This window comes from Numenius arquata, chromosome 18 (genome assembly GCF_964106895.1).
Source record: "Numenius arquata chromosome 18, bNumArq3.hap1.1, whole genome shotgun sequence".
NCBI lineage: Eukaryota > Metazoa > Chordata > Aves > Charadriiformes > Scolopacidae > Numenius > Numenius arquata.
In genome coordinates, this window is record NC_133593.1 from 8030835 (window position 1) to 8045386 (window position 14552).

A 14552-nucleotide genomic window follows, 5' to 3' on the forward strand; every position below is an offset into this window, starting at 1 on the left:
TCCCTTTATTTCCTTATTGGAAGTTGCGCTTGAGATCTAAAGTTAAGCGAGCTGAAGTGGAGGAGGCCTTTCTCCAGGGGGTGTCTGCACCCCTCAGGTGTGATGAAACCCTGGCAGAAGTGATGAAAATGTTTTCAAAAGGCAAACACACCATCACTGCTTTCCTCTAATATGGCGAGTTCTTTGTACCAATGTAAACTCTTCAATAGGTTTCTTAACACCTGCTGCTATGAATGCAGATATAACCTTGTTAATTTGAGCAGCACGTTGCCTAAGTAGACCATGAGATACAAAAGAGACTTTCATCCTCTATTTTATTTTACTTTCGTTATAATCTATGGGGTAGAGTAAAAATACAAATGTAATTTTTTACATAAATGATGACTACTTAGGTTTATCTAAACTTCCATGTAACTGCAGCAAAACTTGTCCTCCAACTGACTTGGCAACGGTAGTCAGTCTGAAGGGCAGGTACATTCGGAGAGCATGTGTATGCATATAATATAAAGAGGTTAGTATGTGCATGGGAGTTAATTTGTATACCAGTGCCTTGAAATTTAATATAAATAGTTCTGCTGAGAATCAATCCTGCTGAACTCTGCTCAACTTCTTGTTAAAAAAAAATAATAATTCTCCTCCTTTTCTTCTAATGTGTTCACATTAGAATATGAGCTAATAAATCTTCAAAGTAGGTTTGTATAGTTTGTTAATCGTACTCTTGTCAGCCAGCCAAAAGGATTATTCTAAACTTCTGTACTAGGAAAGAACTGAAAAAGCCACAGGCTCCAGCAAGAATGCTCAAAAAAAAAAAAAAAAAAGTAAAGCAGAGAAGCAGATCTTTAAGATTCCACTTTATGGCATCAGAACTCAAAAAAAATTCTTTTTTGGTCTATATTTTCTTTGGGTGTGATAGATCTGTCAGGATAATGATTTTGTGAATATCTAGCTTAGTTATGAGAACCGTATAGTAAGTGCTAGTGACTTGGGTGCTTGTCAGATAACCCATGATGAGGTTTTGTGGCTTGAATGCGTCTAAAGGAAAGTGAAGCCTACATTACAAAAAATGGTTTTGTAACATTTGTTATGCAAGAAACAATTAATAGAAACTGTTACCATTGACAAAATGCAGGAAATGAAGGATAATGCTACCAAATGTGTGTGCTAACGAATGCAGAGCTGTATATAGTGCTGCTCAGGACTGTTTCCTCATCCTTTGTCTACTCCACTACAAACATAGGGACTGAAGAATTCACTGTCTTTTTTTCTAGCTTATAAAACCCTGTGTTACTTGAGTAATGTATGGCTATCAGAAGTATTTTTGTGTTTTTCAATGTAGTTTAAGCAATTAGAACCTTAGAAGCGAATACGACATTGCCCAGTACGAACGATCACATTGAGGAAGATACAGGAGCACTGCCACAGACTCGGGGTTCTACACCTAATCCTACCCACCCGTACTCATCCTAGGGTGCCTTACTCAGGCCTTCAGCCAGCGCCAGCGCCCACGCGGGGAGCAGTGAGTGGTGGCCTCATGCACATGGACATCCTCCTCTTTCCAGAATGAGTTAGTTCTCAGTCAGTTCCGTCTGGCTAGAAGTGCACAGTACATTTTATTTAATTGCTTGGATAAATGCGCTGGAGGCATCGTGTTCCCAAATGCCCGTTGTCAGTGATGCGACCTCCACAGAAAACTCCTCTGTTTGGGGTCTCGGCTGGAAACGTAGTTCTTTGTTGGGGGGAGAGTATGGGGAAAGTTATATTTTATGCTCCGCCTCTCTCCTCGCAGAAAGCAGGTGTAGCTTATACTGCATTCATGCGGATGTCTCCAAAAGGAATTTCTGTAGCTGTTTCTGGAGTAATGCTTTTCAGAATACGCTGTTGGAAAGAAGTCATTATTAGAAACTGATTGATTTTAGAGGTAATACATAACATGAGAGCCATTTGGAAAGAGATTTATGATAAAAATATGACTTCAGTTTGAGTTACCCCTCTTTAACTACGACACAAGGGTGTTTCAGGCTTCTGTTAGCTCAGCCCTGTGAAGATGTAAGGTGCTACAGAAGGGCACAGCGTTATCTTTTAATTGTTTGTAACAGAGAATTTGAATCAAAGTTTGACATATGTCATATTAATGCTTTAGGACTTTGCAGTTTACTTGGATACCCTGAGCCAACTGAACATACTCTTTCTGAACTGGTATTTGCATGAACTATCAAGAAATCCCAAAAATGTCACCACAGGCTGCCACAGATTTATGGCAGAGAAATCTCAAGTGTGGGAAAGAAAAAGAAACTTGTTCTTACAGATGTACCCAAGGGAACCAATCCTTCACTGCCTCATTCATGTGATACCGTCTCTTGCCTGATTTCTAGGAAAAGCCTCAAGGTTCACCAGAGCTTAAAAAAAATTACTTGATTTAATATTTTATATGAATACGTCAGTGGCCTTAGTAAGACGTGGGGAGATTTTTGAATTACTGAGACCGGGCGGAAGACAATTAGCTGTCAGCTGGCTAGGAAGAGAGCAGCAATAATCCTCAAGTCTTGGGTCATCAGACCCTAGAAAAATAATTACATGTAATGTTTCTAGGAATCACCTCCTTCCCAACAGTCAAATAGAAGCAATAGAGCATCGTGGATACCTCCTTAAGGGTTCCTGGAGTGATAATCAACCGATAAACCATGTAGATTGGAATACAGATGACAGAAGAGGTTCCTATGCAATAACCCACCACTGTGGTCCAGTAGGGATAATTATATTCAAAAAGCCGTAGCTCAGGAGGGTTGGACAGAAAGCTGCAAGTGACGAACTGAAAAAGAAAAGTATGAATACGTGGATTTTGATGGCACACACTGTGGGGAACTCTGTGTCCCAATGTAGCATTGAACTAAAAATTAGCAGGATTCAAAAAGATTAAACATGTCGACACCGAGAACATCCTAAATAACTTTAGTATGGATTTAAAAAAAACAATGAAACAAAAAAAACCAAACCCAAGGAACTCCCAAACCCACTTTTGGATATCCAGACTTTCCGTCAGGAATTTTAAAAGAGCTCTGATGCTTTAGGTTATAGCCCAACCAGTAACTGAAAGGCAATGAGTAAAAATTCTCATATGGGTTGCTTATTCCATAAATACACATGGTGGTGTTTCTTGCCTAAGAAGGATTACAGAGAAAATTCAGGACAACACTTGTACATTTAAAGGAAAAAAAGATGGCAGATGGACAAAATCAGATTGATTGATACCAGCGTGCAGAATTTTATCCAGTTACCCTTGTATTGAGCCCTATAACTCGATTGCAGCTAAAGCATCCCTTCCAAAAAGGCATCAGCTTCATTTTAAGCCACCAAGCCACCAGAAATGGGGAGGGTATGGTTTCCCTTAGCTGCTTGTCCCATATTTAATCATGATCAGCGTCAATTTTACGTTGTCTGGATTTAACTCGCAGCCACTGTGGTGGTGGTTTATGCTGGTCTTTATTGGGTTGTAGACCCTTTTAATACACTTTCAAATACTGTTAAAGAACTTACCTGTGGTAATCACATCAGCTTCCAGTTTTCTCTGTGATAAGCTATAGAGATTCTATTCTTTTCACTGTTGCTTTTTTTCTACACATCTTTTCTGTGATACTTTTCCAGAGGTTTCAGTTCTTCAGTAGCTTTTACAAATGTTATTACTAGTTTGGATGAAGTATTCTGGCATCAGCTTGATTAATGCTGTTAGATCATTTTCCCGTGCATATCCTTCATGACTGAAAAATTTCTTTTAGTTCAGTATTACAGGAATAATATTTATGACTTCTTGGAAGGATTGCTGACTCCATTTTTCCAGAGTATCATCAGACGATCAGGATTACCAGCAAAATGTTCATACAGAGATAATGTATTACCTTAGTTTAGTTTCCCCAGAGAATACAATTAGCTCTGCCAGTAACCACATCGCTGGAGCTTGTTCCTCTCTGTTTATTTTACTGTTTTAGGATCACAGAGAGGACAGTAGTATAAAAAATACTTGCGATGTCACACTTTTATTTATAGCCTTTTCTTCCCTTCTTTTTATTGGGGTAATAAAATGAAAATCTGTTAATCGTGCATTGATCATTACAAGTGTTTTGAATTCACTCTGTAGGTCTTAAATCTACATTCTGTGCTTCATGAACTCCATCTTGACCCGCTCTGCTCCCACTGAGGCTACCAACAATAATAGATAGCGTGAAGTAATTTTGTATCAGGAAATGAACACTTTATGTTAAAATGTTATCAATAATACCACCAAGTCAAACATTGGGACATTATTTCCAATTCTGAATTATAGATTTATAAAGGTTGCAATTAACTGCTGTAAATTTTAAGAGGAATATTCTAAAGTTGTCAGTCAGTGGTTGCTGAGACAGTATATTTACTTATCTTGGTTTTCCTCCCCAAGAGTGTGTTTCATCATCTTTTATTGCTTTATTTTTCTGAGTTAAATATAAAGCAGCAAAACAAAGTTAACTTTGTTCAGCAGAGGGAAGGAGGGCAGTTATTCAGAACCCAGTCTTATTTATCTAGCTCATCTACAAAAATCCTTAAAGTGGTGATTTAGTAACAAAACCTTGCAGCATTGTATTGGATTTTTCATTAATTGAGCCTTCTTGGATTAACAAGAATTGTTTCTAAAGATCTTCACAAGAAAATTCTGTAATTAACCTTTTAGAAGTCTAGGGAACTGCATTGTTCAGTGGTAATTTTCTTGTGCTGGAAAGAGAAAGCTGTAAAGAAAACTCACCAGAAGGAAGATGGGACTAATTGCTACCCAGCAAACTCGCCAGTACCAGCCTGGGGTAAAGCCCAGCATTTCTTTCACATCGTTGCAAAACTGGGTGATGCCTGTGGAGACAAGTAGGAGGAGAGCGGTGACAGCAGATACGAGTTTTTCGTAAGTAGATGCACAGCATTTTGTTTGCACAGCAGATAAATTCAGAATTGTCATGAAAGACTATTTTGTTCCTATAACTCTTAATTATATTGAATCTTTAATTATTCTGAATTGTAGCTCTTGTTACTTTCAGATGTCACCGTTCTTTCAGAGAACAAAGTCATAATAATTCTCATGGATTTGGTAATCAATGAGTTTGTAAAAAGGTTTTATAAACTTTTTCTGGAGACATCAGTGATCTCGTCTGCAGAAAGAGAGGAAATGCCACGCTGTGGAAGCTCAGGAATTTGGGTTAGCGTTGTTTGTCAACGTGGCAGTAGACGTACCATAGAACCAGGCCACAGCAACTGCTTCCAGAAAGACGACGGTTAGGACAGCTGGACCGGTGGCATATTCTTCAAACAGCTTTACCACATACGCACCTCCCTGGAAAGGAGATCAAATTATCAGTGAACCAAAGATCCAGTGATGGAAATCCTGTAATTATGTTCTTTATTATTGCCTTCATCTGGACCATTCACAGACTGGTCATTCAGTCTGTTCTGTCACTTTGTGGCTGTTCCTGCCAATGAAATCCTCCAGGACGCTACTAATCTGCTTGTTTGATATTTCACCAGTGGGGCTGCCATGCAGAAAAGCTAAAACTGAATCTGCTGATAACTCTGGTTGCATTTGAATGAACAAACGAGGTTTGGAGGGGGTTGGTGGGATGTCTTTTTGCGTGCCTTCTGTGGTGGCATCTTCCTTCTCCAACCTGAGTCATAGTTACTGAGAAGGAAAGAAATAGGGTGTTACTCTTCTTTCGTCCCATTTGGGTTCTAGAGTCAGATGTTGGAAAAGAGCATTGTGTCTCGAAGAGGAACTGTGTCTCCTTTTACAGCAAATATTTTAAATAAGAAGGAAGTTGCAAATAAATCAGCAAGTGGAGTGAAATGTGACAGGAAAGCTGAGTGTTTTTTACTTGTCCCTTATGATCGTTACAGTCATTATTCAGAATGTTGCTTGTTATGAAAATGAAATCCCACAAGCCCCACAGGGACTATTTGCTGTGACTAATTATGATTTCTGGCCTAATTTGATGAGGAAGATCCAGGAAATTCATTGCTAGAAATTTTTGGAGAACAGCAACAGTCAATTACACCATTTTCTAGCAGATAATTTTTGATCATTGTTTTAATTCAAAATGCATTTCAAACATTGGGAAAATTAAAATACAATTCATATTGTTTTTAAACTTGGCACTTTTGAGAGCAAATAAACCACGTATAAAATGTGGAAGGTTGATTACTGATCGAACAGCTGGAGCAATTGCTGCATCATTTATGGTGTGTGGTACATTAGAGTTCTGCTGAATTGGAATAGGATCATTTTGCAGCACATTCCTTAGTGAGAGATATTGTTCACACTCATTCCAAACACAGATTTCTGATGCATAAAGAAAACAAGCTGGAGCTTTAATCTGATTTCTTGGAATTCTTTTCAAAAAATACTACCCTCTCCAAGATGTCATTTGCAGGAAACTGCCAGTAAGGAAAGCTGAGGAATGGGTAAAATACTTACAAATGTCAGGGTTGCTAATGACCCCAGAAAGCAAACGATGATCAGACCAAGGACAAACAGTTCCCTGCGTTTGCTCCAGACATGGGGGAATTCATCCAGCACTCCAGTAATCACTCCCTCCAGTCCTGCAAACTGAAAAGCATGGAAAAATCACTGGAAAATAAGAGGGCAGTTTTACCTGCTTTGAGGTATGTTTCAGTGTTTAAAGGAGCTTTAAAACATTGAACGTTGGTGCTTTATTCTGCCTGTAGAATTGGTGTGACTGTTGTTTACAGTCTTTCTTCAGAACTTTTAAACTTTGTAAGGTGGGGACGTATCTGTAGGAAGTGCCTCTCATCCCGGGGAAGTTCTATATTACAAGCAGCAGGATGCCAATATGTGGTAGGTGGGTCAGTAGAACCAAGATTGTGAAATCAGCTGAGTTTAGCCTTCCTGGAAGGAGCTGATTCTCAATCTGTAAAAACAGGATCACATGGCGTCTCCTTTCCGCAGCGCTGTTGAGAAGGCTGCCTTCAGTTCTCACCCTTTAAATCCAATTAATGTAAAAAAAATTAATCTCTAGAATTTAATAATAGCTTTGTAAGTTTACAAGTACAAGAAAGAAGGAGCCTGGAAGGCTGCATTCAACCAGGAGTTAATGAATCAAGTGCTTCAGTTGTGTTTCCAGGTTTGTTACTAATTGTCACAGTGTGACACTGACAAATCATTTAATTTTATTTAGGCCTATTTAGGTCAAAATTTGAATAATAATTGCTGTCTTAGAGAAGGCACATGGAGATGCCCATCCTGCAATATTTGTTATTCTGTCTCTTCTGACGGTTGTGGGGGTAAGGCCATACACCAAACACCCGGGAGGGCTGCTGTCCCGCGCGCCGGCTACTCACCGTGCTGTCTAATCCCAGCGTCAGTAACATCAGGAAGAAGATGATGGCAAAGAAAGTGGAAGCAGGCATGTTTGCAATGGCCTCAGCATACGTGATGAAGAGAAGGCTGGGTCCTGATATTAGAATGGAGAATTAGGGATAATTGTTAGCGCATCTACTACCAGGAAGAGGAAAAGCTGTTTCACTCTACCATGTTGTCTTCCAGGGGGAAACAACTCCCCCCCAAGCTATTTTGCAGTGTGCAGTTTCCACCTTATCATAAAGTCAGTATCCTGAATTGTATACTGAACATTTTGCCTAATTTGGGCTTTTCTCAATCTAGAAGATAATATACAAATATATTCAATCTTAGAAGCAGTTTGAGGGATGTGCACAAAAAGTTAGCCTACCAGTATCTTTGGCAACCTCTGATACGTCTTCGTTCCGCATCTCAGCCATGTATCCCAGCACGGTGAAAATGACGAATCCAGACACAAAACTAGTCAGACAGTTGACGGTGCTGGTAACCAGAGCATCTCTGCAACACAAGACCTAACTCATATCAGGGAATCGGCATCTGCTAGAAAGGATAGTTTACTACCAGATGGAGTGAGTTACCGATCTGGATAGATTCCTACAAAAACTATGGTAACGCAATGAAAAGAACAAGCAGCAGATTTGAAAGAAAGAAAAGAAACAACCCCACGACCACTTTTTCTTCAACTTCAAACGGATGCTGTAACATTAATCTGGAACTGGGCTAAATACTGGATGTATACTGGTATAGGAAATAGGAATTATTGTAGGAATAGTAAAGAATTTAGAAATTTACAAGATATTTCCTTGTTATCTTAAAAAATTCTAGTTATAACTATAAATCGCCTTTCAGCACAAGACTTTAAAGTAATTTCCTAACTGACTGCTGAGATTAAATAATTATAATGTGATTGTTTGGCAGGGGTTTAGTCCATTCTGTTGTGGCAGGTTTCTACATCTTAGACTCTGTGCTGTAATTGGTAGAGAATATCTCCCTTTAGGGTAGACAGAGAAGAAATGTTTTAGATACAGGTTCTTTGGATAAGGACTTTTGTTCTGTTGCTTTTCTGTTTGATTTGTACATACACAGGTCGACAATTCAGTGCCCTTTCACCAGCGCTGTGTTTCTTTTTCGTAAATACACACAGTTACTTTTTTAAACTCAATTTGATGTATAGAATAAGGTAGAACTCACTGGTAGCAGTTGTTGTGGAATTTGTTGTAGCTGGCATAAGCCAGTAGGACCCCAAAACCTGGACCAAGGGAGAAAAAAATCTGAGCTGCTGCATCCACCCAAACCTGAAAAATATTGAAGAACATGAAAAAATTACATGAAGATTCAATCAGTTTGGCATATTCAGAATATCATGTAGTCATACAAAACCCTGTTTCACTAGTCTGCCTATATTCTAGTCCCAGTCTAACAAACATTTTGTTAAGAGAGCATGTTGAAATAGGAATATTTGTTTTAGATCTGTGAGAGTTGTAAATATCCACTATAATTTTAGTGCTTATGCTGTCCTTGTTGTATCTCTTTACACTATTGCGAGTACTCCCTGGCAGTTTCAGGGAGCATTTTAGACTAACTCACAGTGATTTGCCTGTAATCGGTTTAACACAACCTTTGTTACGTACAGAGAGCGTTCTGTCCATGATTTTGCAGTGGGCCTGGCCCATCTTCCTCCAAACTACGTGCTTTATGGAATACTCCTGTGTTTGGCTGTGTGTCCTCCTGGCTAAGTAGTAGATGATCGCTGCCCAGATTTTTCCTAGACTTAATGGAAATACATGACAGTGCGGATGCAGTTCTGGTCCTTAGGACTCAATTCAGCCTTGTTGTAGCCGTGACAGATGCAAGTGTGATCATCTTGTTATGAAAAGCCTGTTGTACTTGAAAAGTGGCCACAGCCTTAATGAGTAGTGTTCCTAAAGTACAATATCAGTTCTCTTTCTGAAGGTGAAAGTCCTCATTCATTTATCCTCTTTTGATTGAAACACGGAGTTCGTTGCAACTCATTCTAATATTCTCTTCCATCGTGTGAGGCCATCCCGTATCATCCACAGACAGAGCTCTGTCATCGTCCAGCGCGCAGATTGCAATCTGCTGTCCTCACTTCAGATACATCCAATACAATATCAATGCCCTTTATTGCTTTTTCAGAAGATGTGGTCCCTTATTGGAGATGCTGCTTTATCAGAGACCGGTGTCTTTTCATTTCCTCTTAATTCAAAACTCTCCGTATCAGCTGAGCTGCAGCAGACTTGCAAACATTAGGATTTTTAATCTTTGTATTTGTAGTATTTATTGCTTTGGGGTTTTTCCATCACCCTCCTCACTAGACACTTTCATAGGCAGTGAAGTAAGTGCAGCCTTGAGCCTGATGGACTGTTTGTCATCCGCTGAGTTCAGAGCTGAGCTGTTGGGGTTTGTTGGTTAGCTCAGTCTTCTCCTCATTCCTCCTTTCTTTTCAAATCTTGCTGGTGTATGCAGGCCTAACTGATTTATTCCTTCTCCACGTGCACTTTCATGCATTCCTGAGCCATTCCTTAGTTGGTGGCTACAGAGACTTGGACTTATCTGCAAAAGCCTGTCACAGGATGGTGATCTGAAGTTTCAGCTCTAGTAACCTGCGCTATTTAAATACGGGCAACTGTGGACACCGTTGGGCTGTGGAAAAGCCTGCCCCAGTGTGTAATGATCCCCTCGGAGCCAAGAAACCTGCGGCTAAACCAGTTGTTAGAGCTTAGTAAATTTAGTTTGCTCGGTGTCACTGTCATAGGTAAAGGATTTTGTTGCAGTGTAGCAGCAATCGTAGCTTCTAACACGGTCACTCATTTTCTTTCTAATCGTATCACCTATTCAACCACTGTATGGGAATCCATCTGTTAGTTCAAACCTTAATTGATGGTGGACTTTAATCTTTAAAAAAATCTTAATAGTTATGGAAAAAAATAGCACGACTGTTTAAACAAGAGCATGAAGTCAGGCTTTTAAGTCCATGCTAAAACATCTGTTCAATCATGCTTTGTGCTGAAAACAGATACTGAAATATATACATGCTGATAGGCTAAAAGCGAATGTCCACCCTTTTATAATGTTTTTTACCTCAGTGGCCAGGAGTTTCTGCCAGTCAGGTTTCAAGTAGTAGAGGACACCTCTCCAGGCGCCAGGCAAAGTTGCACCTCTCACTAGCAGGATGAAGAGTATGATGTAAGGGAATGTGGCAGTCACCCACACCACCTGGGGGGGAAAACAGCAAGATAGTATTTGCCATGGGTTGAAAGTTAACAGGTGATAATGAGTTAAATGAATGATCACTCTTAGCATTTATAACATCTTCCTGTGAACTCAGAAGGTCTGTAAACAGGCAGCGTGCACTCTTGCTCTTGGCATGGTTATTCTTGTCTAGAGGACAGTGGTATAACTTACTGTTGTTGTATATTACTTGGGTAACAGTAGCAGTTGCTCTGCAGTAAGTGCTTCCCAAATACATGAACCTATAATCCCTGTCACAAACAAAGCCTGAGATAATTCTCTGTCAAGTTAATTGGCTCCTTTAGAGCTGCTGCTGGACTATACTGTACCAAGTTGATTTGTCTTGCTTTTGCATTCACCTTGCCAGATGTTTTGACCCCTTTCCAGATGCTGAAGTACACAATGGTGAAGATTAACAATAAACAGAGGGTCAATTGCCAGCTAATGCCCCCCAGGTCATCCAGCCCATTGGACCTGTGCACCTGTAGAACTTGGCGGCTGAAAGAGGAAAGAAAAACACAGTATAGATATTTTAAAAATAAATACTTATGTTAAGTTTGCTTTGAACAGCCCCATACTGTGGTCTGAGCGCTACAGTAGTCCCAAATCTTTGATAAGTAGCCTTCAGAGTCATATTACTTTGGATTATTTTATTTTAAATTAAAAGCTTGATAGTAATGGCACCACAGTGATGATAAAAGATAAGTGATGACAGCTGACAGCGATTGGGAACCTCTGATCTAAAATACAGAGTACCCTCCCATACACCCTAAGCTTACATACACCTACAAATATTCAGTTATTTGCATAGTTCAGAAGGGTACCATTAATAAACAGCCCTGCTCCCCCTCCAAAGAAAACCTTGCTACGTGTTCCACCATTCTGTCTAATATTACTGTCCTCACTTACATGCACTTACGTATAAAATTCTTCTGCGGGAGAGATGGAGTGCAGGGACCAGCTGACGTTGTCCTTGCTGAAGTAATTAGTGCAGTTGCCCGTGTTCCAAGCATTTGTGCAGCTGGTCCATGGCAGCTCCGCCGTGAAGGAAGATACGAGGTAGTAAAAGGCCCAAGCCATAATGGTGTTGTAGTAGGAGGCTACATAAAGATCTATTATACAGATGGCAAAGCCAATTCCTAGTAAGGCAGGAAATAATTACATGAAGTGAGTGTAAGTTTTAGGCCAAAAAAACAGGAAGGAATTGGTTATCACATCAACTACAATTAGGAACTGTCTAAGGCAGCTCTGCAGGAGGCACACATACCCTCTCAAGTGTTTACAACACTGGAATTTCTTGTGGCTTCAGAAACACTCAGGCTAAGATTCCAAAAAAGCATCCTTAACCAAGACAGAACAGGCTTTTTTTTTTTTTTTTTTTTTGGTAAAACTGTTCCTAAATTCCTGGAATGTATAAATAGGCATCTTGCACTCTCAGTGAATAAAAAACACAAGACCAAAGCGATAGCACTGGGACAAGCGTATAGACCAGGTCCTTCTACTCTGAAAGACTCTGTGATGGGATGGCAACAGACAGACCAAGCCAAAGATGGGGAATCATGTCTTTGAATTTATCATTGTAGTAGAAATAGTAGAACTTTACTCGTTCCTGGCTTTAATTTTGCCTTGGATTCAGTAATGTTGCACTTACTTTATTATTTACATCTTTTGTTTAATTTTTTTATATTTTCAGGCTTGGGTCACGGAAAGTGAACTGGCCTCTATCTAATTGATTTGGGAGTTGCACATCATACGTGTATGCAAGAGTACACACACACATTTGCAGGTGTACATAAAGTTTTATGAAAGCTTTCTTTGTAAAGCCAAAACCTTGTATAGATCAAGCCTTACTTTGTTTTATGATATTTTCATATTTTTTTTTTTCAGAAATTTCACCTTTTAGGAAAATCTTCCAGTTATTCAGAAAATTCCTAGTAATTTTGCATTTCCCTTCTTTACCTTTGAATATAGGACATATTTTTCTCCAAATTGAAATACATCCATTTCTGTGGTACTGTCCTAGTGCTAGTTCCATATAGAAGAGAGGAATCCCTCCAAAGATGGCCATAATTGTGTAAGGGATGAGGAACGCTCCTGCAAGAAAGCAAGCAGATGGTTATAACTCTTCATAGGACTTCTCTTCCAACAGTACCAGCACTGCATAAACAACAGTTCCTTTTATCCTACAGCGAAAATGCACATCCCCTCCCTAGCCAATGTGCCACACCGGATTACCATGGGATTTCTTCTAAGAGTAACTACTCAGCAGTGTGAATAAGAAGCAACGCTCAGGCCAACCTTCTCGCATTTCTGTAACAACTATACACAGGATTCACCAAGACTGTACTGGCTACAATGGATGCAGTTGTGAGATGGGCTACAGATGAAACAATTCCTTCAGTAAAATGCCTTTGTTTCATCAGGGAGAGAAAAGTCCTTTCCAAGATCTCCTTGATTAGATTTATATTTTGGCTGATATGTCAGTGAGTCTAAGGCTTTGCATTCCTGATGATTTGGTTTTGATATGTTGGTTTATCTGATTTTAAAATACTCCTTGGGACAGGGGTTTAATCTTTTGTGGTGGTTCTGCACTGAACTGGCTCTCAACTTCTAATTCTACTCGTTTTTAGATCTTGCTAAGTATTTTTTCTTCCATCTTAATGTGTCTAATTATCCTGTCCCAGTATTTAGGTTTTTCAGTCTGTTTGAAAAGTAATTAATTACCCCTTGGTCATTTATTATATATGATATTAAAATAAGCCACTAAATCATCTATTTATAAGCAAGGAAGTCCAGCGTTAAGGAACAGCATACAGAACTAATCACTGACCTCCTCCATTTTGATAGCATATATAAGGAAATCTCCACACGTTTCCCAGATCCACTGCGTATCCAATGACAGAGAGTAGAAAGTCAATTTTTTTACTCCAGGTCTCTCTGTCTTCCAGCTCCATCAGCTGCTGCTGACCTTCTGCTCCGCAGGTGGTGGACGTGGTGGTTGTAGTGGTGGTTGTGGCTGCTGGGACAGTGCCCTGGGCATCTTCCACCTCTCCCATTCCATTGCAGGGAACAGAGCTCTGGACCCCTGAATAACCATTTGAGATCTGAGCTGCCTCCCCTTTGTCTCCTGGGCTGGGATGGACTTTATTGCCATCCTCCACTAGCCGTAGGGCAGATTTAGGGTTCCTGACCAGAAGTCCATTCTCTTTACAGTCTTCTCCTTCGTTACAGTCTGACACATCTTTCTTGGAAGTCAGTGGCTGAGTCTCATTGCTTGTTGCCTTTTTTTCCATTTTTTCCGAGATTCGTTCTGATCACTTGCAGACAGACAGCAGCACAGAGTCCCCTGTGGCTTGTCTTCCCCCACTTTTATTCCCGGAGTATTCCCAGCACTTTTAGAATTCCTTTTCCATATTTAAATCCATCAGATTGAAGGCACAAACACCATCTAAGAAATAAAAAATAGTTTAAAATCCATTACAGGGCTTACGGATGCTGGAAACTTTCAAGTTACAACTGACAGATTCCGTGTTTAAAATACTTTTGGAAGTAATTAACCATCACAGCATGCAGTGTGAATCATTTTGCAGACAATCCATTCAGGATTTTGCAGAGAGAAAGGAATGAAGCAATAATCCTCTTCCGCAGCAGCAGTTGGTGTACCTGGCTTAGAACCTCTGGGGCAGATTTGCTGGACTTTGTGCATTGTTGGACAACTCACAGGCAGTCACAGTCCTGCTGTCTTCTGGTACCATGGTCTCCCTCTGAACACTGGTTTCACACCCAGGGAGCCTGTGGAACTCCCGGGTTGCAAAAATGAGGGCAGAGTTTAGTGTGGCTTTTATTTTTATAAGTTCATCCTGTGACTCTTACTGGCAATTTCTAGGTTCCCCCAGTATGAAGGGAAAAGAATTAA

The 14552-nt window shown here is 39.9% G+C and overlaps 1 protein-coding gene across 1 annotated transcript; it reads right to left on the reverse strand.

Moving 5' to 3' along the window:
- Positions 1-1328: 1328 nt before the first annotated feature.
- SLC6A4 (solute carrier family 6 member 4) lies at positions 1329-13929 on the reverse strand. The gene is made up of 13 exons (XM_074160951.1): positions 13467-13929; positions 12596-12730; positions 11556-11775; positions 10996-11134; positions 10487-10621; positions 8576-8679; positions 7755-7882; positions 7366-7478; positions 6482-6613; positions 5248-5347; positions 4772-4872; positions 2642-2809; positions 1329-1875 (listed from the first exon to the last, which is right to left on the reverse strand). Exons 1-13 carry the CDS (start codon positions 13927-13929, stop codon positions 1801-1803), a joined length of 2013 nt encoding a protein of 670 aa, XP_074017052.1. The 3' UTR covers positions 1329-1800.
- Positions 13930-14552: the final 623 nt, after the last annotated feature.